General features: G+C 46.0%; 2 protein-coding genes across 2 annotated transcripts in view; one reads left to right on the top strand and one right to left on the bottom strand.

The window, feature by feature from the left end:
* LOC101735075 (high affinity immunoglobulin gamma Fc receptor I) overlaps positions 1–13,231 on the top strand; it is a 25,249-nt gene extending 12,018 nt beyond the window's left edge. The window contains exons 4-5 of the mRNA XM_031891210.1: positions 4,196–4,477; positions 11,586–13,231. Coding sequence (XP_031747070.1) covers positions 4,196–4,477; positions 11,586–11,707 — 404 coding nt within the window. The 3' untranslated portion in view covers positions 11,708–13,231. The remainder of the gene's footprint in view (positions 1–4,195; positions 4,478–11,585) is intronic.
* On the bottom strand, positions 12,967–19,717 carry LOC108644855 (butyrophilin-like protein 2; the record flags this gene model as incomplete). Its single annotated transcript, XM_031891828.1, has 3 exons — positions 12,967–13,022; positions 17,427–17,687; positions 19,357–19,717. Coding segments are annotated over 3 exons (678 nt in total), but the record flags the coding sequence as incomplete, so codon positions are not given.

Genomic DNA, 19,717 nt, shown 5'->3' with positions numbered 1-19,717 from the left:
AAAGGGAAATGCATATTCAAGGTCATTTGTACCCCTTAAGGACTCTTGTGACTTATAGGTGACAAAAGCCCATAAATTCAGAAAATAAGGAAAATCTCTCCCCAAAACCACTTCGTATGCCAGCTGGGGAACCACTCCGACTTGGTAATCCATAGACCCAGATGGGGTAGACAGGGTGACCTGGGCGGTAGGATAATCCTGTCTATCTCCATGTACACAGACAACACCCACTTGTTTTGCATGATTAATTTTACTTTGAGGCACAAGGGACCTGGTTACTAGGGTTACCATACTCCCTGAGTCAAGTAATGCTTGTACCTCTTTCCCATTTACTTTTATGGTGTCTAGTGCCAAGCTGTTCCCCATCGTCCTTTAACTTTGAACCAGTCTTACCAGACCTAGTGTGACTTAGGATCTTGGTACCAGAGAACCGCTCTGCTCTCGGTGGGTTACTAAGTTCTCCAGCAGCAATGTATCTTTCGACCAAGGCGACCAACTGGTCAACATTCTGGGGGTCACTTTGACTTACCCACCGTCGTAGTGAAGCTGGTAAAGCCCTCAGGAAGCGATCCATTACAAGCAACTCTACAATATGGATGGCAGAGTTGATGTCAGGCTGTAACCACTTCCTAGCCAAATGTATCAGGTCAAACATCTGCGATCGGGCAGCCTTGTCTGGAACAAAAGACCAAGAGTGGAATCTTTGGGCCCGGACTGCAGCTGTCACTCCCAGACGTGCAAGAATTTCTGCCTTCAATTTATTGTAGTTGCTGGCCTCTGCAGGTTCCAGATCATAATATGCCTTCTGGGGTTCTCCACTTAGGAAAGGCGCTAGTAAACTTGCCCATTCTCCGGCTGGCCATCCTTCCCTCTCAGCGGTGCGTTCAAAGGCTAGTAGGTATGCCTCAACATCATCAGTGGCTGCCATCTTTTGCAGGTAATGACTTGCCCGTATCAGCTTATTCGCTTGCTGTGTGGCCACAGGGTTTGCATTGACCTTTTCTGATAAGGCCTGGATTTCCTGTTGCACCATTTGTACAGCCGCCTGCTGTTCCTCACGGGCCTCTGCCTGTACTTCTGCCAATTGTCGCACTAACGTTTCAGTGCTTTCCTTCTGGATTTTGGCAAGGGTAGCAACACTTTCTCCATGTTGTACAACCAGCTGCTGCAAAGCTGCAACACTCTGAGCAGCTTGTCTGTTTGTTTCTTGCTGCACTGCAGTGGACTGAATGAGAGCTTTTATAACATCCTCCATCTTGGCAACAACAGTACTTTTACCCTCAGACTTGAGTGTGGTGCCCGCATCCTCCACCACGTGTGACACTTGAACCTACAGGGGGATCTGGTTCAGTGTCTTAGGGCCGCTTCCCACAGTCTTTTAGGGTAAACATAGCAGTCACAGAGGTTGCTCTCTTAAAGGCAAGTGCCAGCAGTTTATTTTGTTACAAAACTTCAGTAACAAACACAAAATAAGAAACAGGAAAATAAACCCTTGCACCAGAGCGCTGGCTAAATACAATTGGCAGCCTAACTACAGTTGGGTGGCTTTTCCAACTCCAACTTAATAGAAGCAAACAAAATCAGAAATCATAAGTACCTTTCCCATGCAGCGCAGCTCCTGCTGCCTGTGTAGTGGGGAAGAGACTCTCCCTCCCCCCACTGGAGTCTTTTTAAAAGGCTCTCAGCTGCAGCAATCACCTTGCTGCTAAGGTCTGTATTAAAGGGCTGGGTTTGTGATTAATTATTCCATGTTCCAGGGTACCAACAATGCAAAACCCTGGGAGAAACATATCGTCCATCTACAACTAACCCAGCCATTTTATTACAATACACTTGATCTAATCATTAAAATGGATGAAATAATGAATAGTAATATTTAAAAAAAATAAAAAATTACGCATTATGTGCAAATATATCTAACATTATTAATATGAGAGAACAATGGTGTTGATCTAAGAAATCCATAACAACTACATGCTTCCTAACAAAACAACCTAGTCAGTTGTTGTTTAAATTAAAAAAAAAGATATGAAAGACTCAATCACATTAACATTTCATATCAAGGGCAACTGCGTTTATAAAAATAACAAAGTTGAAAAAATAGAAAATGTTATTAAAACATTATAAAAAAATTAACAATTATAGTTTATTAACAATTAGAATTAAGAAATCATACATTTTAGAGCCATTAACATCGTTTTAGTAATGACATACATAAAATAATTACAATAAATATTGCACTAAGTTCATTTTAGCGCAAATCTGCGAATATACTAGCGCAAATGGTGAAGAACGTGCAGTCAAATATATGCCACAAATGAACTGGCGTAAAAATTTTAATGCAGCTACACCTGCGCAAATTTGCATATATATACACGCGCAAATAGCGTGCATACATGCGCAAAGGGCGCACTTGCGCAAAAATCTTGAAATTAGAATACACTCCTGGCCGCACCCTCCAAAAAAATTGAAATATTTGCAACATTATTGCCCAGTATTTGCGACATGCGCATTAAAAGAACTGCCGTAAAAAACGCAATGTAACGCATATGCAATTGTGTGTGTGCAAAAAATGGCGAATAATCATGTGCACTGCGCTGCATTAATAAATGAGCCCCAGTGACTTTTTTGGGTTTTCAGCGACCAAAAGCCCAACCTGAAAAAGTTTAGTAAATGCCCCCTTAAGTTTACTGTGCACAAATTAGATTTGATGCTCAATATGCATAGGATTATCAAAGTGTGTAGCATGTAGAGACCCTAAAATGAAAATACAGTACATAAAGTAATATTGTCTGTATGTCTGTAGATGAGCTCATTGAAACAACCCTCTAGATCAGTGTTGTTCAACTTCTTTGATAACGAGGGCCAGAATTTCTCTAGCATGCATAGTGGAGGGCTGCAAATGGAAGCCAGTTTTGACCACTCCCCTTTTTAAACCACACCCACTTCAAACCACACCCATGTTGTCACAAGACTATGCCCACATTAATGGTGGTAGCGCAGAAAAAACCCATATTAAGACACACCCTCAAATCCATATGCCTCCTCCTCCCCCATGGATAGCACAGCAACCCCCAGCATATAATTACACACCTTAGGGGCCATTTAATGGCTATTTCCAACTGCTAACAAACTCCCAGAACAAACCCCTGCCAGGTTCACCTCCCACAGGCAGCTTAGGGTAGGCAGAGTATGACATACACAGGCAGTACTCTGCCTGCCCTATGCTGCCTGTGTGTGCCATACTCTGCCTGCCCTATGCTGCCTATGTGTGCCATACTCTGCCTGCCCTATGCTTCCTATGTGCCATACTCTGCCTGCCCTTAGCTGCCTGTGTGTGCCATACTCTTCCTGCCCTATGCTTCTTTTGTGCCATACTCTGCCTGCCCTTAGCTGTCTGTGTGCCATACTCTGCCTGCCATATGCTTCCTATGTGCCATACTCTGCCTGCCCTTAGCTGCCTGTGTGCCATACTCTGCCTGCCCTTAGCCGCCTGTGTGTGCCATACTCTGCCTGCCCTTAGCTGCCTGTGTGTGCCATACTCTGCCTGCCCTATGCTGCCTGTGTGTGCCATACTCTACCTGCCCTATGCTGCCTGTGTGTGCCATACTCTGCCTGCCCTATGCTGCCTGTGTGTGCCATACTCTGTCTGCCCTTAGCTGCCTGTGTGTGCCATACTCTGCCTGCCCTATGCTGCCTGTGTGTGCCATACTCTGCCTGCCCTATGCTGCCTGTGTGTGCCATACTCTGCCTGCCCTTAGCTGCCTGTGTGTGCCATACTCTGCCTGCCCTATGCTGCCTGTGTATGCCATACTCTGCCTGCCCTATGCTGCCTGTGTGTGCCATACTCTGCCTGCCCTTAGCTGCCTGTGTGTGCCATACTCTGCCTGCCCTATGCTGCCTGTGTATGCCATACTCTGCCTGCCCTATGCTGCCTGTGTATGCCATACTCTGTCTGCCCTATGCTGCCTGTGTGTGCCATACTCTGCCTGCCCTTAGCTGCCTGTGTGTGCCATACTCTGTCTGCTCTTAGCTGCCTGTGTGTGCCATACAGAGGGGGGTTGTGGCCGCCAGTTGGACAGCACTGCCCTAGATTATGCAGGGAACTTTGCACTTTGTTAGATACCTATCAGTAGAGTGAGCTTGCCTAATTGATTTTGGAATTTACTATTATTTAGATTGTCTTCTGTTCCAGAGCTGTTTCCCAGGCCAGAGATCAGAGCGGCTAATGATTCGGTACAGGAGGGAGATGTACTGACCCTATCCTGCCATACGGCCCTTAATCCAGCCAGAGGCGCTACACAGCTACAGTTTGCTTTCTACAGAAATGGGCACAATGTGCAGGGATTCAGTTCTTCCAGTAATTACACCATCCAATCAGCTCGGCCTCAGGACTCTGGGAATTATACCTGTGATACAGCAGCTCCATCAGTCAGTGTGACGAAGGGGAGCCCAGGCTTATCCATCCACATACACGGTGAATATGAAAAGACAGGCTCAAAAGAATGTGTCTAAAATCCCTTTCCTACATACAAACACCAACAAAAGATCCTCTGCACCCATTACCATTATATATAGGAGATTAAGACATTCTGTGCATTAAGCTACCAAGCAATGCCCTCCCCTTTAGGTAAAACAGGGATTGTCCTACACTCACTCACCCCTGGTCTGGCCAGTCCTACACTCACTCACCCCTGGTCTGGCCAGTCCTACACTCACTCACCCCCGGTCTGGCCTGTCCTACACTCACTCACCCCTGGTCTGGCCAGTCCTACACTCACTCATCCCCGGTCTGGCCAGTCCTACACTCACTCACCCCTGGTTTGGCCAGTCCTACACTCACTCACCCCTGGTCTGGCCTGTCCTACACTCACTCACCCCTGGTCTGGCCTGTCCTACACTCACTCACCCCTGGTCTGGCCTGTCCCACACTCACTCACCCCTGGTCTGGCCAGTCCTACACTCACTCACCCCCGGTCTGGCCAGTCCTACACTCACTCACCCCTGGTCTGGCCTGTCCTACACTCACTCACCCCTGGTCTGGCCTGTCCTACACTCACTCACCCCCGGTCTGGCCTGTCCTACACTCACTCACCCCTGGTCTGGCCTGTCCTACACTCACTCACCCCTGGTCTGGCCTGTCCTACACTCACTCACCCCCGGTCTGGCCAGTCCTACACTCATTCACCCCCGGTCTGGCCTGTCCTACACTCACTCACCCCCGGTCTGGCCTGTCCTACACTCACTCACCCCTGGTCTGGCCTGTTCTACACTCACTCACCCCTGGTCTGGCCTGTCCTACACTCACTCACCCCTGGTCTGGCCAGTCCTACACTCACTCACCCCCGGCCTGTCCTGTCCTACACTCACTCACCCTCGGTCTGGCCTGTCCTACACTCACTCACCCCCGGTCTGGCCTGTCCTACACTCACTCACCCTCGGTCTGGTCTGTCCTACACTCACTCACCCTCGGTCTGGCCAGTCCTACCCTCACTCACCCCTGGTCTGGCCTGTCCTACACTCACTCACCCCTGGTCTGGCCAGTCCTACACTCACTCACCCCCGGCCTGTCCTGTCCTACACTCACTCACCCTCGGTCTGGCCTGTCCTACACTCACTCACCCCCGGTCTGGCCAGTCCTACACTCACTCACCCTCGGTCTGGCCTGTCCTACACTCACTCACCCTCGGTCTGGCCAGTCCTACCCTCACTCACCCCCCGGTCTTGCCAGTCCTACCCTCACTCACCCCCGGTCTGGCCTGTCCTACACTCACTCACCCTCGGTCTGGCCTGTCCTACACTCACTCACCCCCGGTCTGGCCAGTCCTACACTTACTCACCCCCGGTCTGGCCAGTCCTACACTCACTCACCCCCGGTCTGGCCTGTCCTACACTCACTTACCCCCGGTCTGGCCAGTCCTACACTCACTCACCCCCGGTCTGGCCAGTCCTACACTCACTCACCCCCGGTCTGGCCTGTGCTACACTCACTCACCCCTGGTCTGGCCAGTCCTACACTCACTCACCCCCGGTCTGGCCAGTCCTACACTCACTCACCCCCGGTCTGGCCAGTCCTACACTCACTCACCCCCGGTCTGGCCAGTCCTACACTCACTCACCCCCGGTCTGGCCAGTCCTACACTCACTCACCCCCGGTCTGGCCAGTCCTACACTCACTCACCCCCGGTCTGGCCAGTCCTACACTCACTCCCCGTCTGGCCAGTCCTACACTCACTCACCCCCGGTCTGGCCAGTCCTACACTCACTCACCCCCGGTCTGGCCAGTCCTACACTCACTCACCCCCGGTCTGGCCTGTCCTACACTCACTCACCCCCGGTCTGGCCTGTCCTACACTCACTCACCCCCGGTCTGGCCTGTCCTACACTCACTCACCCCCGGTCTGGCCAGTCCTACACTCACTCACCCCCGGTCTGGCCTGTCCTACACTCACTCACCCCCGGTCTGGCCAGTCCTACACTCACTCACCCCCGGTCTGGCCAGTCCTACACTCACTCACCCCCGGTCTGGCCAGTCCTACACTCACTCACCCCCGGTCTGGCCAGTCCTACACTCACTCACCCCCGGTCTGGCCAGTCCTACACTCACTCCCCGTCTGGCCAGTCCTACACTCACTCACCCCCGGTCTGGCCAGTCCTACACTCACTCACCCCCGGTCTGGCCAGTCCTACACTCACTCACCCCCGGTCTGGCCTGTCCTACACTCACTCACCCCCGGCCTGTCCTGTCCTACACTCACTCACCCTCGGTCTGGCCTGTCCTACACTCACTCACCCCCGGTCTGGCCTGTCCTACACTCACTCACCCTCGGTCTGGTCTGTCCTACACTCACTCACCCTCGGTCTGGCCAGTCCTACCCTCACTCACCCCTGGTCTGGCCTGTCCTACACTCACTCACCCCTGGTCTGGCCAGTCCTACACTCACTCACCCCCGGCCTGTCCTGTCCTACACTCACTCACCCTCGGTCTGGCCTGTCCTACACTCACTCACCCCCGGTCTGGCCAGTCCTACACTCACTCACCCTCGGTCTGGCCTGTCCTACACTCACTCACCCTCGGTCTGGCCAGTCCTACCCTCACTCACCCCCCGGTCTTGCCAGTCCTACCCTCACTCACCCCCGGTCTGGCCTGTCCTACACTCACTCACCCTCGGTCTGGCCTGTCCTACACTCACTCACCCCCGGTCTGGCCAGTCCTACACTTACTCACCCCCGGTCTGGCCAGTCCTACACTCACTCACCCCCGGTCTGGCCTGTCCTACACTCACTTACCCCCGGTCTGGCCAGTCCTACACTCACTCACCCCCGGTCTGGCCAGTCCTACACTCACTCACCCCCGGTCTGGCCTGTGCTACACTCACTCACCCCTGGTCTGGCCAGTCCTACACTCACTCACCCCCGGTCTGGCCAGTCCTACACTCACTCACCCCCGGTCTGGCCAGTCCTACACTCACTCACCCCCGGTCTGGCCAGTCCTACACTCACTCACCCCCGGTCTGGCCAGTCCTACACTCACTCACCCCCGGTCTGGCCAGTCCTACACTCACTCACCCCCGGTCTGGCCAGTCCTACACTCACTCCCCGTCTGGCCAGTCCTACACTCACTCACCCCCGGTCTGGCCAGTCCTACACTCACTCACCCCCGGTCTGGCCAGTCCTACACTCACTCACCCCCGGTCTGGCCTGTCCTACACTCACTCACCCCCGGTCTGGCCAGTCCTACACTCACTCACCCCCGGTCTGGCCAGTCCTACACTCACTCACTCCCCGTCTGGCCTGTCCTACCCTCGCTCACCCCCGGTCTGGCCAGTCCTACACTCACTCACCCCCGGTCTGGCCAGTCCTACACTCACTCACCCCCGGTCTGGCCAGTCCTACACTCACTCACTCCCCGTCTGGCCTGTCCTACACTCACTCACCCCCGGTCTGGCCAGTCCTACACTCACTCACCCCCGGTCTGGCCAGTCCTACACTCACTCACTCCCCGTCTGGCCTGTCCTACACTCACTCACCCCCGGTCTGGCCAGTCCTACACTCACTCACCCCCGGCCTGGCCAGTCCTACACTCACTCACCCCCGGTCTGGCCAGTCCTACACTCACTCACCCCCGGTCTGGCCAGTCCTACACTCTCTCACCCCCGGTCTGGCCAGTCCTACACTCACTCACCCCCGGTCTGGCCTGTCCTACACTCACTCACCTCCGGTCTGGCCTGTCCTACACTCACTCACCCCCGGTCTGGCCTGTCCTACACTCACTCACCCCCAGGTCTGGCCAGTCCTACACTTACTTTTATCTGAATTATTAACAATTCTACTGCTTCATTATACATTATTGAAACCTTCAATATTTTACCAATCTGCATAGATAAGACATTATAACAACTTACAAATGCTAATCTCTTTCCTGATTTTGACCTATTTTTACTTTTTGGTGCACAGTGATTTTTACCTTTCCTTCTCTTTTAATACACAACTGCTATTTGTTGTGTATGTGATGGTCTAGTGAGGTTACTATAAACCGACTCCTTTTGATGGTCCTTGACAAGTCAATGGGGGTTCCGGGGGTGTTTGGGTGACAAGAGTTCCGGGAAACATTAATTGTAGAATATAATTGATTGTCAGGGGGCCGGAAGCTATGTGACATTACAATTTATGGATTTAGCCATTCTTTTTCTAGTCTACATGGTATGGTTGAGGTTAGGTAGCATGGAGACGAAGAGTTGCCCTTGAGTTTAGGAGTGATATTCCATCTAGCTAGGGCTCTTTTTGCCTCTTTTACTGAGGCTAGGGTAGTTGAAATGCCATTTCTCCTGACAATTAATTTAACTGGATATCCCCAATGATAGGGTAAGTTGTGTTGGCATAGCAACTTTGTTGTGTCCGTAAAGGCTTCCCGTTTAGATAGGGTTGCCAGTGATAAGTTGGTGTAGATTTCTAACTGTTGGTTCTTGTCTGGTCAGCCCTCTTTTTTCCAGACTAAGGACAGTAATTTGTCTTTGGTTTTATAAAACACAAAACAAACCTTCATGAATCCTTCATGTTAGAAACTTCTAGTGTGCTGCTGAAAGTTGCTTCCACAGGCTGTTGCTCTTTTTTCTTAATTCTCTTTTGGGCCATCGCATACAGTGTAAGTTCAGCTGGGTATGAATGCTGTGGCAATGGTAATTGTGCACCCTGAATGCTGGTGTGTTTCCCTTTATATCGGAGCAAGTAGATCAAGCATACAACTTGGTGTACCGGCAAGCTCTGCCCCCCTCCAGACACCATTATTTGAGTGTTAAATCCTGCCTCTAGGTGGTGCAGGAGTGCAATGACTTTCAATCAAAACACAATAGAAAATGCCATAGACCGTGCGCCACTTGGTGGCAAATTTTGGTATTTTTTCCCTGTGTTAAAGGAAAACTATACCCCAGAATGAATACTTAACCAACAGATGGTTTATATTATGTTAAGTGACCTATTTAAGAATCTAAGTATCTTTGAGCTTGTGTGCTATTTGAGCTGTAATAGGCTGTATGGGCCGCAACTGGCAACTCCCTTCAACTCCCAGGACCTTGCTGCCCCTTGAGTGAGTGCTTACCCGGTTGTTGTGGATCTGCCTGGAGAGGAATTGACCAGGAGACTGGAAGTTGCTGCTCAACAAAATAAGCTTCTTTATTTAATCCAAACAGTATTCAGTAATATGATATGCAGGTTCAGGTATCTTTCCCCTTTATCCAAACCTAATCCAGACCTAATCTAGCCACTGAATGTACCTGAACTCCGGCCAGTAATGCCGGGAGGTAATAACCTCACTGATCTCCTCGGAGGGGCTTCAGGCTGCCCAACTAAATACACTATCTATCCTTTCACTCCTAGGGGCATATTTATCAAAATGTGAGTTTAGAGCTTAATACATAAAAACCCACCCACGTTCTATTCATTCCTATAGGATTTTTAGAAGCATGTTTATCAAATTTCGAACACTGACTTTCACCGATTGATAAATAAGCTTCTAAAAATCCCATAGGAATGAATAGAACGTGGGTGGGTTTTTATGTATTAAGCTCTAAACTCACATTTTGATAAATCTGCCCCCTAGAGTGACTATTACATGTCTAACTAATTTATCTAACTGGCTCCTGTAGCTAACCTCTGAAAGGGAAAGTCCAAGGAAGAAAGCCCTTATGGTTTGTGAGTCATCCCCTTTTATATTGCAGAACACCTCCACCTAGTGGTTACTGCTGAATTACAAAGGAAACCCTCCTTTAACTTGGAAAGAATAATTATAGTACACACACAGTTAGGACCACCCTTAGGTGGGCATATCCCACAAGGCCACCCTCTGGTGCCTGTCTAAAGGGGAACCCAGTCTAAGGGGCCCAAATCTTTGGGTCCCTACATATATATCAGTAAATATTGCCCTTTTACAGCCTTTCCCTTGAGCTGCCATTTAGTGATGGGCTGTGTGCTCCCTCAGAGATCAGCTGACAGGAAGTGATGCAGCTCTAACTGTAACAGGAAGCAGTGTGAGAGCAAAAGGCAGAACTCTGCCCATTCATTGGCTGATGGGGCCTAGCATGTATGTGTGCCTTGGCTTGTTTGTGTGCCCTGCAATCCTATGATCCCAGGGGGCGGCCCTTAGTACTTAAAATGGCAGTTTTCTATTTAGGATTACCCAATGGCACATACTACTAAAAAAGTATATTTATATGAAAATGGTTTATTTAGATGAAGCAGGGATTTACATATGAGCTGTTTATGCAATATATTTTTTTATAGAGACCTACATTGTTTGGGGGTATAGTTTCCCTTTAAGTGGAAGAGACATAACACAACAACATGGTAGAGGAACTTGGCTGTATCTGTGTATGACACCAGGAGGGATATGTTGGGGCAGGGGGGAAAGGGTGCCGGTCAGATTTGTTAATCTGCACCGGATATCTCTGAATATTTTGTTGCCAGGGAGGCCTGGACCAGAGTAGTTATGCCACTGCAAGATGGGTACTATTTTTTTTCTTTTTATCCTGGTGCCAAGCTCTTTAATAAGCACATACTTCAAAGCAGGCTGGTTACACTGGAGTCAAAATTATTTCTACATATATTTTCTCCATCATTTGGCCTATTGCAGCTATTTCTCATAGTACATGATGTATGACATCTTTTTTAAACTTTAATTTCCTAAGTATAGTTCATTGCATTGCCCATGCTAACTAGCCTGGCTGTATCTCTCCTCTGAGACAAGCTTCATGAGTCTAAACTCTTGCTCTCTCCTAATTCCTTAGTGTTCCCAGGGTATCCCTAACCTTGGGCAGCATTAGGTTTGTAGGGACTATGCTACAGTAATACATAGAAAACTACAGTTTGCCCTCAAATACACAAACAACATTCACACTACACACAACAGACCTCAGCCCCACAACATACTATAGAACACAGGACACACACAACATTTTTAAAAGATGTCCAAACAATGGAATGGTGCATTCAAATGTACAGTGTTTGTGTAGATGCCAGGCCTCTGGTGTTTATTATGGCCCCATTACAGAGAGAGATACAAGTCTAACCTGCTTATTGTTGCCTTGCAGGAGGAACCCTGAGAGACAGACGTTACACCATAGAGAATACCATAAGGCTTGCCCTGGCTGTGTGTATACTCCTCTCTGGCTCATTGCTCTCTTACTGCCATATCAAGAGACAAGTCAACTAAACTTTAATGGCTGTTATCATTCCACATATTTTCCTTTTTAACACCCATGTTTGCATTTTCATGCACAATATATTGGTTCTATGCTGTTTTCCATTACATAATGCACCCCATGTTTACAAAATGATATATTTGGGATAACTCTGGCTTGGTTGTCTATTCCTTTTCTTTTGACACTTTCAGGCTTATAAAGCATATGGTCATTTTTCAGAGATAATCCAAATATTTGCAGTCAGATCTGCAAGGATTTGTGCCTAATACAAAATGGGCATGCTTCTTTAGCTTGTCTTTCAACAGACACAAACTGTAGCTCCATCCTATACATTTTTGGTAAACTGAGACAAAACACAGTTAGTAATAAAGCAAACATTGCTGAATGCAAAATCTGTCAGCTTCAGAATCAGGTGCCAACATCATCATCATCATCATCATACCCAAAACCTTACTACCCCATATGTCCATCAAAGCAATGTGTAACCAAAGCTGAAGAACCCTCTCTGTGTCTCTAATGTTTATTATAAGAGACGGTAAGGGAAGTAAGAGGAGATTTGTAAGGTAAAATGAAAACCAGGGCAAGATTAATCACAAAGGCCAGCAGAATGAAGGGACTGGAGGTGATCAACAGTGTAAAATACAGATAAAAGATCCAGAAGTAGCAGTGAGAAGTGTTTTTGGCTTGGTATCCCTATGCATATTGTTCATCAAAATCTTCAGAAGACACCAACAAATCATATTCATAGTGTTCTACCTAATGATATGTTGGTGATATATTCAGGAATTTTCTCAAAACTACTACCCATAGCAAACTTTAACCTTTAGGAAGTATGGAGTAGAAAGAACTATTTACCCATTCATGATCCATCTCAATGAGTACTTTCTGAAAACAAATGGTTTTCTGGGGTCAGCATACTTTTTGTCGCTTTTCCCATGTATAAAATGCAGTAAAGTTGTTGATTTTGCCATTGCTAAAATGACAGCCATCAAAATGCATATGCACTACTCTACTACTACTCATTTTGACGGTCTCTACATTCCACATTATTATTCTATGCATATTAAAAATGAAACTGTTCAGAAGACCCGGCTGTTGATGTTATTTTTTGAGCTAAACAGGACATGTCAGGTCCTTGCAAGGTAGGTAGATTCCAAGAGCACAGGTAACCCCTCTGCATAATGGACTCCAATATATGTATACTGGGAATCTTACCCTTATCTGTCTCACAAGGCCCAAACATGGAGTATTGCCAGTTTCCCTGTTTAGCTCAAGAAGTAACTACAACCAGAGACTTGATGATGATGATAAAGCGGTGTACTGCCCCTTTAAGAATAAAAGTAAAATAGCTATTGAGGCTTAAATGAGACCATCCAAACCTCTGAAAAATAAGAATAATATTCAAGTTTGTGTACAAAAATATATGGTTTTATTATAAAAGGGGATTATTTCTTTAACACAGAATGATTTTACAGCACAGTATACAAAACATTTCTGGAGATCCTTATGATAAATAAAAAGATCATCAAAGCTTTGCACTGAATTCATCTTTTTGATCAAAATAACTCCTGTGTAAATGTGGATTTCCTTCATCACATGGGTATCTGTTATTACATAGGACGTTCCCAGGCACAATGATTCTGATACGGGTCAACTCTAACATTCGTTAACAAGTCTCATTAATCTCATACATAAAGCATATTTCTCATACATTCTTGTATTACATCTCTCCAATGGATGACAAGTACTGCCTGTAATGGTAGAAGAAAAAGTTAGCCGAGACCAATGAATTCCTAAAGCCAAAAGGATGGGTTGGTCTCTATAGAAAGAAATATCTGTATATATAGGACATTTAAAGAACCTACATTTGCAGTCACAAACCTAAAAGAAAACATACCTTGGACAAGATATTGGACAAGATGGGGTACTTTTTATTTCTAAATGACACTGTTACACAGTAAATAATTCCCTCTGCCATTTAACATTTTATTCTTGAACCAACAAATGTATTTGTAGCTGTAATATTGGTGTGTAGGCGCCATCTCAGTGCCTTGTGCCTGAGTCTGAGCTTTCAGCCAGCGCTACACATTAGAACTGCTTTCAGCTAACCTATTGTTTCTCCTACTCCCATGTAACTGGAGGAGTCCCAAGCCGGACTTGGATTTCTTACTATTGAGTGCTATTCTGATACCTACTGGGAGCTGCTATCTTGCTCCCTTCCCATTGTTCTGCTGATCGGCTGCTGGGGGTGAGGGGGGGGATATCACTCCAACTTGCAGCGCAGCAGTAAAGTGTGCCTGAGTCTGAGCTTTCAGAAGGAGCCAGCGCTACACATTAGAACTGCTTTCAGCTAACCTATTGTTTCTCCTACTCCCATGTAACTGGAGGAGTCCCAAGCCGGACTTGGATTTCTTACTATTGAGTGCTATTCTGATACCTACTGGGAGCTGCTATCTTGCTCCCTTCCTATTGTTCCACTGATTGGCTGCTGGGGGGGGGGGGATATCACTCCAGCTTGCAGCGCAGCAGTAAAGTGTGCCTGAGTCTGAGCTTTCAGAAGGAGCCGGCGCTACACATTAGAACTGCTTTCAGCTAACCTATTGTTTCTCCTACTCCCATGTAACTGGAGGAGTCCCAAGCCGGACTTGGATTTCTTACTATTGAGTGCTATTCTGATACCTACTGGGAGCTGCTATCGTGCTCCCTTCCCATTGTTCTGCTGATTGGCTGCTGGGGTTGAGGGGGGGATATCACTCCAACTTGCAGCGCAGCAGTAAAGTGTGCCTGAGTCTGAGCTTTCAGCCAGCACTACACATTAGAACTGCTTTCAGCTAACCTATTGTTTCTCCTACTCCCATGTAACTGGAGGAGTCCCAAGCCGGACTTGGATTTCTTACTATTGAGTGCTATTCTGATACCTACTGGGAGCTGCTATCTTGCTCCCTTCCCATTGTTCTGCTGATCGGCTGCTGGGGGTGGGGGGGGGGATATCACTCCAACTTGCAGCGCAGCAGTAAAGTGTGACTGAAGTTTATCAGAGCACAGGTCACATGGCTGTGGCACCCTGGGAATATGGCTAGCCGGGCTGGGCTTCATTCTCCCCACTTACACTGGGAGGTTTGTATAATACACCAATGACTTTAAGCACAGATGATGAATTTGAGGAGGGGGCAGGGCATTACCATTAAAAAACTGATGGTAGAGATTAATCTAAACTATACACATTGGATACTGAACAAACTAATGTTTTCAGACACTGAAGGAATGTGTATCTGTTGCAATTTCACCTGATGGATATGGCTGGATGTGGCCTAGGATGTAAAGCATTTCACATATGCTACATCTCTCTTAGATACTCACCATACAAATCGCTGAAAGAGTGGCATAGGTCATAGTAATAAAACTAAATGATTCTTTAAATCTTCTTTCTGTAGTAAAAAAAATATATATATATATTTTAGTCCCAAGAACTTAACACGTGTATCTGTCAAGTGTGACCCATTCATATAACTTACTATAACTATCCCCCTATCACACAGGGAAATACTGCAGTGATACATATATATATATATATATATATATATATATATACAGTGGTGTGAAAAACTATTTGCCCCCTTCCTGATTTCTTATTCTTTTGCATGTTTGTCACACTTAAATGTTTCTGCTCATCAAACACATTTAACTATTAGTCAAAGATAACAGTTTTTAAATGAAGGTTTACGTTATTAAGGGAGAAAAAAACTCCAAATCTACATGGCCCTGTGTGAAAAAGTGATTGCCCCCCTTGTTAAAAAATAACTTAACTGTGGTTTATCAATTTCAATTTTCAATTTCAATATCAATTTCTGTAGTCACCCCCAGGCCTGATTACTGCCACACCTGTTTCAATCAAGAAATCACTTAAATAGGAGCTACCTGACACAGAGAAGTAGACCAAAAGCACCTCAAAAGCTACACATCATGCCAAGATCCAAAGAAATTGAGGAACAAATGAGAACAAAAGTAATTGAGATCTATCAGTCTGGTAAAGGTTATAAAGCCATTTCTAAAGCTTTGGGACTCCAGCGAACCACAGTGAGAGCCATTATCCACAAATGGCAAAAACATGGAACAGTGGTGAACCTTCCCAGGAGTGGCCGGCCGACCAAAATTACCCCAAGAGCGCAGAGAAAACTCATCCGAGAGGCCACAAAAGACCCCAGGACAACATCTAAAGAACTGCAGGCCTCACTTGCCTCAATTAAGGTCAGTGTTCACGATTCCACCATAAGAAAGAGACTGGGCAAAAACGGCCTGCATGGCAGATTTCCAAGGCGCAAACCACTTTTAAGCAAAAAGAACATTAAGGCTCGTCTCGATTTTGCTAAAAAACATCTCAATGATTGCCAAGACTTTTGAGAAAATACCTTGTGGACCGACGAGAGAAAAGTTGAACTTTTTGGAAGGTCCGTGTCCCGTTACATCTGGCGTAAAAGTAACACAGCATTTCAGAAAAAGAACATCATACCAACAGTAAAATATGGTGGTGGTAGTGTGATGGTCTGGGGTTGTTTTGCTGCTTCAGGACCTGGAAGGCTTGCTGTGATAGATGGAACCATGAATTCTACTGTCTACCAAAAAATCCTGAAGGAGAATGTCCGGCCATCTGTTCGTCAACTCAAGCTGAAGCGATCTTGGGTGCTGCAGGAGGACAATGACCCAAAACACACCAGCAAATCCACCTCTGAATGGCTGAAGAAAAACAAAATGAAGACTTTGGAGTGGCCTAGTCAAAGTCCTGACCTGAATCCTATTGAGATGTTGTGGCATGACCTTAAAAAGGCGGTTCATGCTAGAAAACCCTCAAATAAAGCTGAATTACAACAATTCTGCAAAGATGAGTGGGCCAAAATTCCTCCAGAGCGCTGTAAAAGACTCGTTGCAAGTTATCGCAAACGCTTGATTGCAGTTATTGCTGCTAAGGGTGGCCCAACCAGTTATTAGGTTCAGGGGGCAATTACTTTTTCACACAGGGCCATGTAGGTTTGGATTTTTTTTCTCCCTAAATAATAAAAACCCTCATTTAAAAACTGCATTTTGTGTTTACTTGTGTTATCTTTGACTAATAGTTAAATGTGTTTGATGATCAGAAACATTTTGTGTGACAAACATGCAAAAGAATAAGAAATCAGGAAGGGGGCAAATAGTTTTTCACACCACTGTATATATATATATATATATATTCATATATATTTTATTATATTTACAAAAACTTGACTGGCTGCAAGTTTGGCTATGTGGCTCTGAATTATTAGGCTGTATCTATGCTATTAAACCAGTGGTTCTGGGTGCATAACTGGCCGTAGGGATATTTAGCCCTGATTTGCATATCTCCGCCTATAATTCTTTAATTAGTAATGAGTGAATCTGTCCCATTTCGCGTCACCATAAAATTGTCGAAACGGAAAGAAAATTGGCTAAATGGCGAAAAATTTGCGAAACACATTTGTCGCTCAATTTTTTTTGGTTGCCCGGCCAATTTTGCCGCGTCCGCGCCCAATTTGACATGCCACAAAAAATTTTTATGCGTGGCAAATTTTCACTAAAGTTTTGCAAAACAATTTGCCAATGGCAAAATGCTATCACTACTCATCATAGTCTTATCACAAATTTGCAGAGTAGTTTATCAACCACAATTGATTAAACAAAATAGGACCAATAAAGCAAAATCAGATGATTGTTACTGACCTGTGATCTGCCAAGAACTTTTTTTGCTCTGATTTAGCGAATTGGAGACAGTGCAGGTGATGTATGAAGCATTCGGTAAACTGATAATACTAATGATGTGATAGAGATTATTTTCTTCTCTGAACACGTTTTCCATTGATGGGATTATATTGTTCCCCTCATTATCTGTCCATAGCAGGTAGGGCTTAGGGTGCCAGCCATGGGACTCACAATACACAGTGTCGTCAGTAATTGCGGAAATAACCGGCACAGTTCCAACGGCTAAAATCAGAGAAATATAATTAGAGGTGCAGTTGTACTGCCTGTTACCCATAACTCCCAGCAATAACTCCATACAGGCCACACTGCTTTATTCTCCCATTTTCTTAGGACTGGCAGAAACCAACTGAAAAATCTGTATATAAAATACTAGAGAGACAGTGTGTGGTCCTCTCCATGGTCACATGTTGACTCTTCAACTCCCCATGATTTTTTTTGGTGTAACCACAGTTGGGCATCACCAGCCTTGTCCAATATATCACTGTGAGTGGTTGTATTATATTACTGTAAAATGGTAGTGCATTAATCCCTTACAATCTGAACTCTTTGTTGGCAATTACTAATATACAAACATTTCACCAGAATACATGCACAGTTACAAATGCTTATTAGTAGGCAATAGGGATGGGGGGGTCCTGCTCGTGAGAGCTTACAGTCTTCCGTTTTCTGTGCCAAAGCACTAATATAGAACCCCATTAGTTCTGAGAGATTAGCAGTTTACAGGTCCTGAAATTCAAAGATTTAGACAATTATAGACACTTAAGGTCCCCATACACTGTAAGATTCGCTCGCTTGGCGACCAAGCGAGCGGATCTTCCCCCGATATCCCCACCTACGGGTGAGCGATATCGGGGAGCTTGTAGTAAAAAAAAAAAATATATATTGCGGCAATGGGGCAGTCGGTTCGGGGACCGCATCAACGAGCCGATACGGTCCCCGATCCGACCGGATTTTCCAACCTGCCCGATCGAGATCTGGCCGATTTGAGGCCAGATATCGGTCGGGCAGGCTCGTCGGTAGTGCCCATACACGGGCCGATTAGCTGCCGAATCTGTCCAAGGGACCCATATCGGCAGCTATAGTCGGCCCGTGTATGGGGACCTTTAGCCGTCACAAAGAGAGGGCAGTGTTAGCAAGCAAGCTCTTATCACTCAGTGGCATGAAAGAACTGGACTCCTGCAAAATGAAAAATATCTACTAATACATTTAAGTTTGACTTTTTGGTTTATCGCAGCAGCTTTTTGTACGTTGTTGCCTGGGCAAGAGAATTAATTCCTAGTGTTAAAAGCAATGCAGAGGTAGCATTACATTAGGGGGGAGTGGTTCTGGTTCTAAATTGAGTTCCTGTATTAAAGTTGCTATCACAGTATTGGTCAAGGCCACACCATAGCCTGTGGCGTATTTTTGCCAATTTTTTCGGACGTCCGCACGACTTTTTCGGACGTTTGCATGAAAAAATCGGAAAGGTTTTACCTCTGTTTACAATTGTTTGGTACGAAAATTTTGTGACTTTTGGATCGCCATTGCGATATTATCGTGACTAATACGATTTTTTCGTAAGCATTTTCGTGATATTTGCGATCTTCCGAAATTTTCATTTCCAATCCGATTTTTTCCCATTCGGATTCGTGGATTAGTAAATGTGCCCCTTAGTCTTACACCTCAAGTGGTCTCCAGTAGCTGCATTTCCATGACACGACCAAGCTGCAAAACGTTTCCAAACTTATATCTGACTATTGCCTCAAAGCTGGCATTTTACAGTATCTTATCCCTCACATATCATTAGGTACCAAGATAAATCACCATAAATATGAATAGCGAGGGTCCACCAAATAGTTTGATGCATATAATGCCCAGGGCTGACACTGTATGACTATTATGTAATACATACCATTAACAAGTAGCTGTACTGTTGCAATATCATGATGGTCACTGGACTCAACATAACAATAGTAATTCCCAGAATCCTCAGCTGTGACGTTACGGATCATCAAAAGGAAAATTCCCCTAGTGATGTTCTCTTTTAGCAGTTCTGTTCTGTTAGCAAACTGTGGCATCTGGGCTGTGTAATCATCTTTCCCATTAATATAAAGATGAACATAGGGCTGGTACATAGGCTTAAGCCAACGGATTTCCATCTTCTCTGCGTTCATCTCAGGAGTCAGAGTACAAGGTAACAGCACATCTGACCCAAGTGCCACAGATACTGATGGTGTTGATGAAACCTGAAACCTGACTGTTAAATATAAATA

Source organism: Xenopus tropicalis, chromosome 8 (assembly GCF_000004195.4).
Source record: "Xenopus tropicalis strain Nigerian chromosome 8, UCB_Xtro_10.0, whole genome shotgun sequence".
Classification (NCBI taxonomy): domain Eukaryota; kingdom Metazoa; phylum Chordata; class Amphibia; order Anura; family Pipidae; genus Xenopus; species Xenopus tropicalis.
This window is presented reverse-complemented; position numbering and strand designations above follow the sequence as displayed.